General features: G+C 39.4%; 1 protein-coding gene across 1 annotated transcript; it reads left to right on the top strand.

Moving 5' to 3' along the window:
* Positions 1 to 288: 288 nt before the first annotated feature.
* Positions 289 to 12894, top strand: LOC134653638 (uncharacterized). Its single transcript, XM_063509033.1, has 7 exons — positions 289 to 377; positions 1103 to 1204; positions 2412 to 2571; positions 2928 to 3049; positions 4000 to 4089; positions 6451 to 6586; positions 12631 to 12894. The coding sequence occupies exons 2-7, from the start codon at positions 1125 to 1127 to the stop codon at positions 12799 to 12801; spliced, it is 759 nt and encodes a 252-aa protein (XP_063365103.1). The 5' UTR covers positions 289 to 377; positions 1103 to 1124; the 3' UTR covers positions 12802 to 12894.
* The last annotated feature ends 286 nt before the right edge of the window (positions 12895 to 13180 follow it).

Here is a 13180-nt window from a genome sequence, read left to right on the forward strand (position 1 = left end):
ATTTATCAGAGGTAAGTATTTAAAATACATATAGGTATATCTACATATTTGTACTTACATAGTACCAGTTCCGGAGGCCCTATATTATGTATTTATGAACGAAATAAATTATGTATTTCACTAAACTTGATTATTTAAAAAAAAAGTTTATTTATCCATGTTCGTTTACTTCTGGGTTTCGCCACATCTGTCATATCCAGAATTAAACCTCCATGGCTCGAACGACCAAAGACGAAAGTCTATGACAACTCTTTAAAAGAGCAAAGAAATTCGGAAAACAAAATTGAGAACTGTGTCAAAATCCGTCTTATAAATACAAATACGCTAATTTGTTTTGGAAAATGAAATGATAAATTTAATGTTTACTTGAGTTTAGGGTAAGTGATTATATGTTGTTTGTCCTACACTTAGCTGATCTATATTGGTTATATCCACAAAAAGCGAATAGACCCGATTAATTTACGTGTGTTATCGATTTTTTTGTATAGGATGTATGTTTTCGTGATAAACAATTATAGCAATATTGCACTGCCTACGTTAATATTGCCAATTTGGCACTGAAACAGTAATATGCATGTATCAGCCGACTTGTGTTCTGCAATCTAATTTTTAACCTCTAGGTATCCCAGAATTTTTACTATTTACTGCTGCAAAATTTTGCGAGAAACGGTTCTCAATTTTCCGGAATCTTGTTTTTTATGTATGTTCACTGATGACTCTGAGTAGGATCGATTTCGTAGATTATCATTTTGTTTGAAAGGATATGCTTTCTTGGGTGGTCTTATTTATTACTTCCATAGTCATCAAGTCAGAGTACGATGACGAGATCCTAGAGAAATCGAGAGAATTTCTCAAATTTTATAGGCATGCGATTTCAGTGTATTTTCTCTCAAAAAGTACCAACCTGTGAAGTGGACCTATTGATGAAGACCGTAAAATGATGCCATTTTAAAGTCTTAACTCACATTTATAGACGGGGCGGGGCTATCGCGATTTTTTATTACGTTTATTTAGCGACGTTTCAACACAGGTTTCACTGGTCGTGGTAAAGTTTTAGATAGGTATTATATTTGAAAGTCTGTTCCTATTTTTCTTCATACAGGGTGGGGCTCGAAGCGGGCGCCATGGTGCGGTGGAAGTATTGCCTGGTGCTGGCGCTGTTGCTCCTGCGAACCGACGCTAAGGACGACGACGATGATGAAGAGTTAGTATTGTTTTTGTTTGTTTTATTAATCAGATACCATTATAAAGATTACCTACCTACCAACCGGTTATTTTATCGCGTGCCCAGCGCACTGCGCTAGAGTGACAAATACACGTGAGTTAAGCCGTAAAATTATGTTAATATTACTTAAACAATAGTTATGAACCGGCGGCCTAGCTAAGGTGACAATCGCTTGCGCTTCGCCATCGAATCGCTTTGTATCTTTCAATCACTCTGCCATATTAGTGTGACAGTGTTAGTTCCGTTTCGATCGCTACGGAGCGTTAGCGATTGGCATGTTGTCTACGGGGCCGTTATGATTATAACTCTTGTCGATATAAGTAGACCATGTTTTATGAATTTCAGGTGGTATGTGTACCTCTTTTTAGTTGATTCAAATTAAGTAAAGGCATACGGCTGTATTCGAACTTTAAGATACGTCAAATACTAGAGATTGACACGATATGGATTGGATATGTCAGTGTCAAATAAGTGTCAAAATAGACGCGTTTGTTTGAAGAAACGTCACTTTTGACACTTGTTTGACACTGACATATCCATTCCATATCGTTTCAATCTCTAGTATTTGACGTATCTTAAAGTTCGAATATGGCCGATAGTCTGTCTGTTTGTTCAAGTTGGATTGTCTGGAAAGTTGTAATTTTTTCTATGGCCAGACATTTAACATTGATTTTAGATTTGAGGATATGTTAGTTACGAATGAGACACAGCTCGTTGGTACTAAAATACAAATAGTTGCTATTATCATATTTTGGCATGTCGTACTCTCTGTTCAAAAGCGGCACCTGAGGCTAGAACCATGATAAACAATAATATGAGATACTTAGTGAGATAAGCCTGGTTGTCTGCAATGATTTATAACTCAAGATTAGGTTATAGGCGTTCCAAAATTGAAGCGCTTACCTTGTGACAAATTGGACAAGTTGCCTTTAGTCGCGGCTGGACAAGCGAGAAATGTACACGTGCTAACGAGCTCCCGCACACCGAAAGGGAAAGAGACGACCTTATGTTTAACAACGAGTGTGACAAAGATGGATTGAATGATAAAACTAATCAAAAATAACAGATTTCTTCGTAGGCACAGAAATAAATTGGAAGTATTTTTTGTGCTCCTCAAGTATGAGTATAACCTATCTATGTTATATAACATCATTGGTTGTCTGCCGTAGAACTAACATATGTTCAGCTGTCACAGAGGTGAGGAAAACGACGACGAGGAGGAAGACGAGGCGGACGAGAACGACGAGGATGAAGAACGACCGGACACGATGGATATACCTCCGGGCCGGCGGCCGCGGGTGTTGGGGACGCCGGCGGGCCAAGAGGGCGTTAGTCCGAGCAGGTTGGTTTGAACTATACATACCTACAATAAAGAACGACCGGACACGATGGATATAACTCCGGGCCGGCGGCCGCGGGTGTTGGGGACGCCGGCGGGCCAAGAGGGCGTTAGTCCGAGCAGGTTGGTTTGAACTATACATACCTACAATAAAGAACGACCGGACACGATGGATATACCTCCGGGCCGGCGGCCGCGGGTGTTGGGGACGCCGGCGGGCCAAGAGGGCGTTAGTCCGAGCAGGTTGGTTTGAACTATATATACCTACAATAAAGAACGATCGGACACGATGGATATACCTCCGGGCCGGCGGCCGCGGGTGTTAGGGACGCCGCCGGGCCAAGAGGGCGTTAGTCCGAGCAGGTTAGTTTGAACTATATATATACCTACAATGAAGAACGACCGGACACGATGGATATACCTCCGGGCCGGCGGCCGCGGGTGTTAGGGACGCCGGCGGGCCAAGAGGGCGTTAGTCCGAGCAGGTTGGTTTGAACTATATACAAATAAAGAACACGTCCGAACACGTGTGTCAAGCCGCCGGGCCAAGACTGCGCTACCCCTAGTAGGTTGGTTTGAACTATATGTACAGTATGTAACTGAACGAAAAGAAATTACTCAAACCCGTTACTAAGCAACTTTTACTATGGGACCAACCCCGAAATCGCGAAAAAGAAATTGACTCTCCCATAGGAAAATTCAACATCAGACCAGCAAAATGTATGAAACGTCCAATATTTTTCCGCGTTTTCGGGGTTGGTCCCATAGTAAAAGTTGCTCAGTATGACCTAAACAGTAACGGGTTTGAGTAATTGCTTTTCGTTCAATTACATACTGTATATACCTACAATAAAGAACTCCGCACACGATGGATGCTCCGGATGGATACCTCCGGGCTGGCGGAAGCGAGTGTTTGCCACGCCGGGCCATGACGGCGCGGCGTTACCCCCGGCAGACTGGTTTGAACTATACAAAATATCAACCTTGTCAGCCAATTTTAAGAAAAAATATTTAAAATTCCGCCAAATTCACAACCTCCTAGCCTAGTCGATAGTGACCATTCCTACACAGCTGGAGGTCCTGCCCTAGTAGCACGGTCGCATTTTTATCATTTGTCACCATGCCTGTCACGTTCTAACAAGTATGTAAGTGCGAAAGTGACGGGCATAGTGATAGTCGATAAAAATGGAACCGTGCTGAGCCCGCTGGCTTAGAATTGCGGTATAGGTATTTATTTGTCGTTCATGACTTATACATGTTTTACGTGTATATATGTATTTATTGAAGTGAAAACTTCTTTAGCGGCGCTGTGCACTTTTTGTGATGGGGAAAAAATGTTTTAGTATAATATATTTACGCTTAATACAAGGGTATTGCCTTTGGTAGCTATGATTTGTTCGGGGCTACACGGCACTAACATGGCTTTGTTCAACAGGACAACGAAGAGGGCTCCCCTCGAGTGCTACGTGTGTGGTTACAGAAGCGAGATGCCGCTACGGTCGTGCCTTGATCCTGCAAAATACAGGTGTCTCTTTCTAGAATCATAACGTAGTAGTAAGTTCAGTATTCTGAAAGTAATATAATTATTTATCCCATGGACCTAGAATATTACGGACGGACTGTCACCTAAGACAAACTGTGACACTGCAATGGCGGACGGTTTGAATGTGTGCGTGTAGACGAGTGTTACCATGTAACACAAATTCTCCCCTAATGGTGAAACAATTATTTTTAATATCGTCCTTGTTTTCAAATAAAAAAATTAGGACAGTTTTACGTTAGACAATAAAAAAGGTGTGTACAGTCACCAGCATAAATATATGACTGTGGGCAGCCGTGCAAAAATATCTGATGCTCCATTGGAGGCATAAGTATATGACGACACTACCTCGGTAAAAATATGTGATGCTTTGTGGCCGGCAAAAATATCGTCAGTCTGTATCCGCATAAATATCGGATCGGGTCGCTTAAAAATATTTGATCACTCATAAAAATCAAAATTATCTGATTACTCTCATCTGGCATAAATATCTCTCCACTGTGAAAGCAAAATACATCGGATGGACGACGGACCGCCTATTATAATATCTGAGTCGTTGGACCTTCAAAAACGAACCATACATGTTTGGTATAGAGCCGTAAATTGTATGAAGTGATTTGACAATTCACGAAAAGAGTGCAGACTTGTCATTGTATATGTCTGTCTCACATTATATTCTATCATCGATTTGACGGAATAAAATGGATATAATTTTTTTGTAAATTTGAACGTATTGCAATCATATCATGAATCTAGTATATAACTGGATCTGGCATGAGGGGTGGGGGAAATGACCGAACGGGATAGTCTTATGTATCATTCAGTAGGAGTAGCAGCGAAAGCGCTATTATTGTTTGTCCTTGTCACAGTCCACAAGTTGACTTCTTTATCATCCTTTTTTATGTAAGAAGGAGGTTTATTAGTTTTATCTTCTATTAAAAGTCTACCTGAATTATGTCACAATTTAAAATTGCAAATGAAATACGTGAGACAGACATATGTAATGCTCTATGCTATCCAGGTATGGTTCGTTTTTGCCGATTGATGACATACATATTTCATAATTTCGTGTCAGATATATAGGCGGTCCGTCTGCCATCCCATGTATTTGCATTCACGGTGGAGAGATATTTATGCCAGATGAGAGTAATCACATAATTTTGATTTTTATGAGTCGTCAAATATTTTTAAGCCACCCGATTCGATATTTATGCGGATACAGACTAACGATGTTTTTACCGGCCACAAAGCATCACATATTTTTACCGAGGTAGTGTCGTCATATACTTATGCCTCCAATGGAGCATAAGATATTTTTGCACGGCTGCCCATAGTCATATATTTTTGCTGGTGACTGTACGTATCTGATTTTATAGGTCTTGAAAATGCGCAATATTGCACAATTACTTTGTGCAAACATTATTTCTAATACCTAATGATATTTAGCATCGTAATGAAATCAGTTCGTCATGTTTTTTTTTAATTTATACATTTAACTTGAAACATATCTGGTTTTCAACAAAAATATTATAATACATAACAAACAAACGTTAAGTATCGCTCCTTAGTATCGGGAAATTACCATACCGACCTAGTTTGAAATGCACAATCAATAATTTAACCATTTACCTAAATGATCTCTTAATACATAATTATTTAATAAGAAGGGTATCAATTACCCTACTTTCGGGAAATTACCCTATTCATGTTACTGGTCACACTCCTGTTTTGCAGTTTGATAATTTATAAACAACAAATTATCGTGATTTTAAGTACTAATTGATAAACTTAAGTATGAAAAGTTATTCCGTGACTTTTTTTCTTTCGATCGGTACAATTCTAGCAGAATTTACCTACGCATGCCGGCATATTTTATATTTTTCTTCGACATGTTTACTTCAATGACGTTTCGATTCGTCTGACGGCAAACTGGTGGATGTGGGCTGTCAATGTGTGTGTGTCACGCGTAAATACTTAGAAACTGGTGGATGTTGGAATCACAGTTGTGTTGTAAGCGAAACTCTGTCCGTAATATTATAGGTTCATGATTTATCCTATTAATAACATCTCGTATGCTTAGACACGGGTCCGTGCGTGGGAATTTAAATCTCATAATTGTTTTAAATGTCAAGTTCTTTTTTTTAATGATCATATTTGATAGGCAGTATACGATACGATAAAAAGCGCCCATAAATATTCGGGCTGAAGTTCTAATAATATACAAATCGAATGTCAATCTTACGTACTCATTCAATATATAGGCCTGTCTGAAGTGCTGCATTAGGTCGCTAAAACGCCTCTCCTTTAATAGGGGTCAAAGTCTTAGTTATGTATTCTTTAATCCAGGGTTCATTCAGTGACATGTCACAACTTGGATGACAAGTGCTTCACAACAGTGATATCAAAAGACAAGGCGTACGTGGCCGTCATCCGCGGCTGCCGCACCGGCTGTGTCGGTTCTCCGGACACTACGTGTTGTGAGGTGAGTATACCTGCAAGATCTATTCTTCAATCTAAGGTCAACTCAGTGACATGTCACAACTTGGAGGACAAGTGCATCACAACAGTGAAATCGAAGAATAAGGCGTACGTGGCCATAATCAGTTACAATGGCAGAATATGCGTTCCTGGCGCTATGACATGACTACTTACGATGACTTTAGACGCTCTTGGCTTCCAAGTGGTAGCAAAATCTTTGAGCGCATTACATCCAGGAGCGTTAGACAATGTTATATTCTTGTTTAATGCAACACTATACCTACTCGTATCGCACTGAATTCTATTGATCGTTTAAATTACTAACGCGACGTTTACTTCGGCATTAGTTATAGAAGGATCCGCGGTGTTGACAATCTAAGACATAGGACCATACGGCTACGTTATACATGAAAATTTGTAGTCATAACAGTATAACTAGTGGCTCTGTGAGCTGTAGACCTCGCGAGCAGAGCTTAAAACTGAATAAATGTATGGCAAAAATATTTTTCACCTCAGCAGCTCGAACAAGGGTATTTTGCTACTTAAAAACAGTGAGCAAAATCGCATTTTGCTCACTCAGTGAGCAAAATGCGATTTTGCTCACTGTTTTAAAGTAGCAAAGTAGGGTTCGAGCTGCTGAGGTGAAAACTTAATTGTTGGTATATCTTAAGAAAACATGAGTGAATAGAGGTAAGTGATGAAGAAGGAATATATTTTTCGGGTTCTCTAATATGTTCTCACTGCTGAGGTGAAAAGTTTTGTGAACTACACGAGATCAAAGTTATTTACATCTCGTGCGCTTTTGAGTCCCTTACTACGCTCAAGATTCTAAATTAGATTCACTCGCTACGCTTGTGAATCTAGTATAGAATCTTTCGCTTGCATGGGACTCAAAATAAGCACTCGAAGAAATATCAAACTTTGATCTCTTGTTGTACAAATAACTATATTAAAATATAGGTATAGTACATGTAATGTAAACAAAAAATTAAAAACTACATAAAGCTACAAACTAAAATTAAACGAATACGCTTAACCCGCGCTTGATAAATAAAAAATACGAAATTTTTCATTTTTTTCAAAATAAAAAAATAAAATAAAAAACAACTATACGAAATTTAAGTATAAAAAAAATACAAAAAGTTATGAAGCAGTATACAATTACTGGGGATGGAACCAGGGACCTGCCGATGCAAACAAAAAAGCGAACGTTTGCAAAATACGCCATTATAGTTCTTACTAAAGCTGACGAAATTTAGCTACTCATTCTCAAGCAAAAACTAAATATCTAAATACCGCCAAAACCAGCCATACAAATTTTCTGAATTTTTGGCCATTTAATCTATAAACATATCTCAAAAAGAAAAAACTCTTATGATACCGATACGACTAGAGTAAGACCAAAGAAAGTCTGCAGCGCAAAATTAAAAGTAGTTTTTAAAAATCAGTATGTGACAACACCAAAGAAAATGGATTAAACAGTCTTGATACTTGTGAAATTTCTACCATATTTACCGTCTATGAAAAAATTAAGCTTTGCATTATGGTTAAATAAATTTAATTCCAACAATAGATGTCACTATAAATATGTATAGATATACATACTAATATTGATAAATAACATTGAAAGAATGTGATATTTGGCATCATCAAAATTATTGAGCTTTATCCGCGACGGCCTAGTGGTAAATAGGTACAGAGGGCCTACCGCGAACACCGAAGTTCGCGAATTGCGGGCATCTTTCTCTTTTACTCCCATCAAGGCGTATTTAGAGTGACAGATAAATTGCCCGCAATTTGCGAACTTATTTGGTTTTCGGAAAAACTAAATAAACCATTAAAACAATAAACATATATTAAAAATAAATTTAAGCTTTAATTAGTAGGTTCCCATGCCTTAAGCATAAGCATGGAGGTTGTGGGTTCGAGCTCGAAACCCGGCTAGTACCAATGAGTTTCTCGAAATGTTAGACGAAGTTCATTAGGTAAGTATGCCTATACATATTAGGTGTGTCCAATTTGCTGTGAAACCTTAGTCTAAACCAATATTATATTATCTACATAATATGGTGCAAGTACGAGTATTAAGATGTTTCATTCCACTTACCCGTCATCAACTCCAAATATTGTAAACATTGTCGTTTTTGAGCTTGAATCGCCTTGTGCTGATTTTTTACAAGTGTACAATTATTCGTCATGCGGAAAAGTAACACCCGCACGCCGGTTTTGTAAGGTTTAACCATGTTTTTAACCGCCCTCAAAAAAAAAAAGGAGGTTCTCAGTTTGACCCGTATGTATGTATGTATGTATGTATGTATGTATGTATGTATGTATGTATGTATGTATGTATATTTGTTCGCGATTATCTCGCGTTTGGCTGAACCGATTTTGATGCGGTTTTCAGAAAAGTGTTTCTTACATTCTGGAGAAGGTTTTAGTATACATAGATCTGAGCTGATGCTGAACCCTGGCTGTAGCTAGTGGAACTCAGGTTTGGTGCAACATAGGCTCACGCTGTTTTGGTCATCCGACACGCCTTGATGAGCACTTGGGAGAGCAGTACCCAAGATAGAGCTGATGCTGAACCCTGGATGTACCTAGTGGAACTCGGCATGTACCTAGTGGAACTCAGGTTTGGTGCAACATAGGCCCACGCTGTTTTGGTCATCCGTCTCATCTTGATGAGCACTTGGGAGAGCAGTGCCCAAGATAGAGCTGATGCTGAACCCTGGCTGTACCTAGTGGAACTCAGGTTTGGTGCAACATAGGCCAACGCTATTTTGGCCATCCGTCACATCTTGATGAGCACTTGGGAGAGCAGTACCCAAGATAGAGCTGATGCACCAAACCACCCTGGCTGGCAGGGTTCACCCTGGCTGTACCAAGTGGAACTCAAGTTTGGTGCAACATAGGCCCACGCTATTTTGGTCATCCGTCACATCTTGATGAGCACTTGGGAGAGCAGTACCCAAGATAGAGCTGATGCTGAACCCTGGCTGTACCTAGTGGAACTCAAGTTTGGTGCAACATAGGCCCACGCTATTTTAGTCATCCATCACATCATGATCAGCACTTGGGAGAGCAGTACCCAAGATAGAGCTGATGCACCAAACCACCCTGGCTGGCAGGGTTCACCCTGGCTGTACCAAGTGGAACTCAAGTTTGGTGCAACATAGGCCCACGCTATTTTGGTCATCCGTCACATCTTGATGAGCACTTGGGAGAGCAGTACCCAAGATAGAGCTGATGCTGAACCCTGGCTGTACCTAGTGGAACTCAAGTTTGGTGCAACATAGGCCCACGCTATTTTAGTCATCCATCACATCATGATCAGCACTTGGGAGAGCAGTACCCAAGATAGAGCTGATGCTGAACCCTGGCTGTACCTAGTGGAACTCAGGTTTGGTGCAACATAGGCCCACGCTATTTTGGTCATCCGTCACATCTTGATGAGCACTTGGGAGAGCAGTTCCCAAGATAGAGCTGATGCTGAACCCTTGCTGTACCTAGTGGAATTCAGGTTTAGTGCAACATATGCCCACGCTATTTTGGTAATCTGTCACATCTTGATGAGCACTTGGGAGAGCAGTACCCAAGATAGAGCTGATGCTGAACCCTTGCTGTACCTAGTGGAACTTAGGTTTGGTGCAACATAGGCACACTTTGTTTTGGTTAACCGACTTGTCGTCGTGTGCCTATGTTGCGGAGTTCCACTAGGTGGCTCGATGAACTTTTTTCTAACTGCCTTTAAAAAAAGGACGTTCTCAGTTTGACCCGTAGTATGTATGTACGTATGTATGTGTGTATGTTTCTTCGTGATTATCTCGCGTTTGGCTGAACCGATTTTGATGCGGTTTTCAGAAAAGTGTTTGTTACATTCTGGAGAAGGTTTTAGTGTACAGTTCATGGATGGTTTGAAAAACCAATTGGACCCGGTAGGTGGCCATGCTATCGGTATACCTACCAACAAATTTATGTTGCTAAAACCGATTTAGATAAAATAGTGGGAGTGGGAGTTGGACTCGGACTGGGACTGGGAATGGGAGTGGAAGTGGGAGCAATATACATACAAATCGTTTAGCACCAAAACGTCATATTATGTTGTGTCGCGATTATCATCGAGTTAGGCCATCACCAACATTAGTAGACTAAATGGAGAGCCTAACAAACTAGTATTTTAGCCCAAAACCTAAAATAAATGAAGTATCTACCTATCACTAAAAAGTATAAAATAAAATAAAATAGTTAAAAAATAATTAAAAAATTAAAAATAAACAAAAATAAAACCAAAATAAAATAACTTAATATAATATCTTTTTTAAAAAAAGGGAACCGCCTTCAAAAAACCAACCCACTGAAAAGTACAAAATAATTTTTATATGGCACCCCTTTACGTGTCCAGTCCATATCCCACGGCGTAAAGCAATTTTTTGCCAAAAAGTAATTAATACGTAATAATAAGAAAATTAATAATCATCCGGGTAATTACTTAGTTTTTGAAGGCGGTGCCAAACCAACAAAAACAGTCTTTATGGTAATAAATTGGCCTATGGTGATTGGTAAATCAGAAAAACAATACGAGTACGTAGTACCTACAAGAACTAAATTAATGAGTAAACTAAGTATGTCTTTATAATGCAAGTAAGTACAGCGTTCTTTGTTGTCTAAAATATCGGTTCTCAAAAATTTTGGTTTGGCACCGACTTCAAAAACTAAGTAATTACCCGGATGATTATTAATTTTCTTATTATTACGTATTAATTACTTTTTGGCAAAAAATTGCTTTACGCCGTGGGATATGGACTGGACACGTAAAGGGGTGCCATATAAAAATTATTTTGTACTTTTCAGTGGGTTGGTTTTTTGAAGGCGGTTCCCTTTTTTTAAAAAAGATATTATATTAAGTTATTTTATTTTGGTTTTATTTTTTTTCCGTTCATCACAAAACACAACGAATATTTAAACGATTTTGACAAACACATACCATAGTGAATGACGTTTACTGACTGCTAAAAAACATTGCCATATATCGTTTTTAGGGTTCCGTAGCCAAATGGCAAAAAACGGAACCCTTATAGATTCGTCATGTCTGTCTGTCTGTCCGTCTGTCCGTCTGTCTGTCCGTCCGTATGTCACAGCCACTTTTCTCCGAAACTATAAGAACTATACTGTTGAAACTTGGTAAGTAGATGTATTCTGTGAACCGCATTAAGATTTTGACACAAAAATAGAAAAAAAAACAATAAATTTTTGGGGTTCCCCATACTTCGAACTGAAACTCAATATTTTTATTTTCATCAAACCCATACGTGTAGGGTATCTATGGATAGGTCTTCAAAAATGATATTGAGGTTTCTAATATCATTTTTTTCTAAACTGAATAGTTTGCGCGAGAGACACTTCCAAAGTGGTAAAATGTGTGTCCCCCCCCTGTAACTTCTAAAATAAGAGAATGATAAAACTAAAAAAAATATATGATGTACATTACCATGTAAACTTCCACCGAAAATTGGTTTGAACGAGATCTAGTAAGTAGTTTTTTTTTATACGTCATAAATCGCCTAAATACGGAACCCTTCATGGGCGAGTCCGACTCGCACTTGGCCGCTTTTTTTTAATTCGCTGTCAAATTATTGCGCTGCAGACTTTCTTTGGTCTTACTCTATTTGTTTAGGCGGGAGTTATCACGACTCCGCCATATTGAAAAATTACCAAAAACCGGATCGACAAAAAAAATTATTTAGTCATAGAATTCCGTCACAAAATTTCACGAAAATCGGTTAAGAATTGCGACCTGTAGAGGAGAACATCCGGACATACAAAAGCAAAATGCCCGAGTCAAAACGTAGACCTTCGCTACGCTTCGGTCAATTATTTTACTAGGTACCTGTTACAAAACTGCAGGGTGGATCTTTTAAAACGGGCAGCTTCTTGATGCCATTATGCTACGCGAAAAAGGTCTTGGCAGTCCTTCCCTAACTTAAGTTCTTTGAGTTTGATTGTTTGTTTCTCGTCTTGACGTGTCTAAGCAAGCCTTATTTGTTCTAGCGAGACCGCTGCAACAACCAAGCGTTCGCGATGCCCATAGTACCTCGCGCGCACTCCGATAGCTCAGCAGTGTCAACATCCATCGCTGCTCAAACCACGCCTTCCAACGTGATGTTCTTCGTCACGGTACTACTGCTTCTCCAGACGGTGGTCAAGGTGGCCTTTGTGTAACAAATACAAAATATTGGCAATATAATGCTGAGAGCGTACAAACCTTTTTCATCCACCGCTGCCCAGAGCATTCCTTGGAACGTGCTGTTCTTCGTCACCTTTTGCTTTTGCAGACGGTTAAGTGGCTTCCGTGTAACAGAATACAAAGTGTTAGCAATGCCTATAGTGCCGAGTATGCACGGAGTCTAGTTAATCCGGTCAATAGAGTATGAATAACCTACGTGAAAGACATTTTGGTTATTTTTCAAAGCTGGTGGACTACCCACGTCTTAACCTTAGCACGAATAAAGATGTGGTTGGGTTAGAAGTCTTATCGATATATCAAAAAATCCCCTTAAATTTGTATCCCATTAACACCGCATGAGGTAAAAGTTAAAAC

The sequence above is a fragment of the Cydia amplana genome, chromosome 13, assembly GCF_948474715.1.
Source record: "Cydia amplana chromosome 13, ilCydAmpl1.1, whole genome shotgun sequence".
NCBI lineage: Eukaryota > Metazoa > Arthropoda > Insecta > Lepidoptera > Tortricidae > Cydia > Cydia amplana.

Excerpts from the sequence above, each read along its gene's own strand:
- LOC134653638 (XM_063509033.1), top strand. The coding sequence starts at position 1,125 with ATGGTGCGGTGGAAGTATTGCCTGGTGCTGGCGCTGTTGCTCCTGCGA. Across the intron at positions 3,050-3,999 it reads GAGGGCGTTAGTCCGAGCAG|GACAACGAAGAGGGCTCCCC; the intron begins GTTGGTTTGAAC and ends TTTGTTCAACAG. Across the intron at positions 4,090-6,450 it reads CTTGATCCTGCAAAATACAG|GGTTCATTCAGTGACATGTC; the intron begins GTGTCTCTTTCT and ends TCTTTAATCCAG.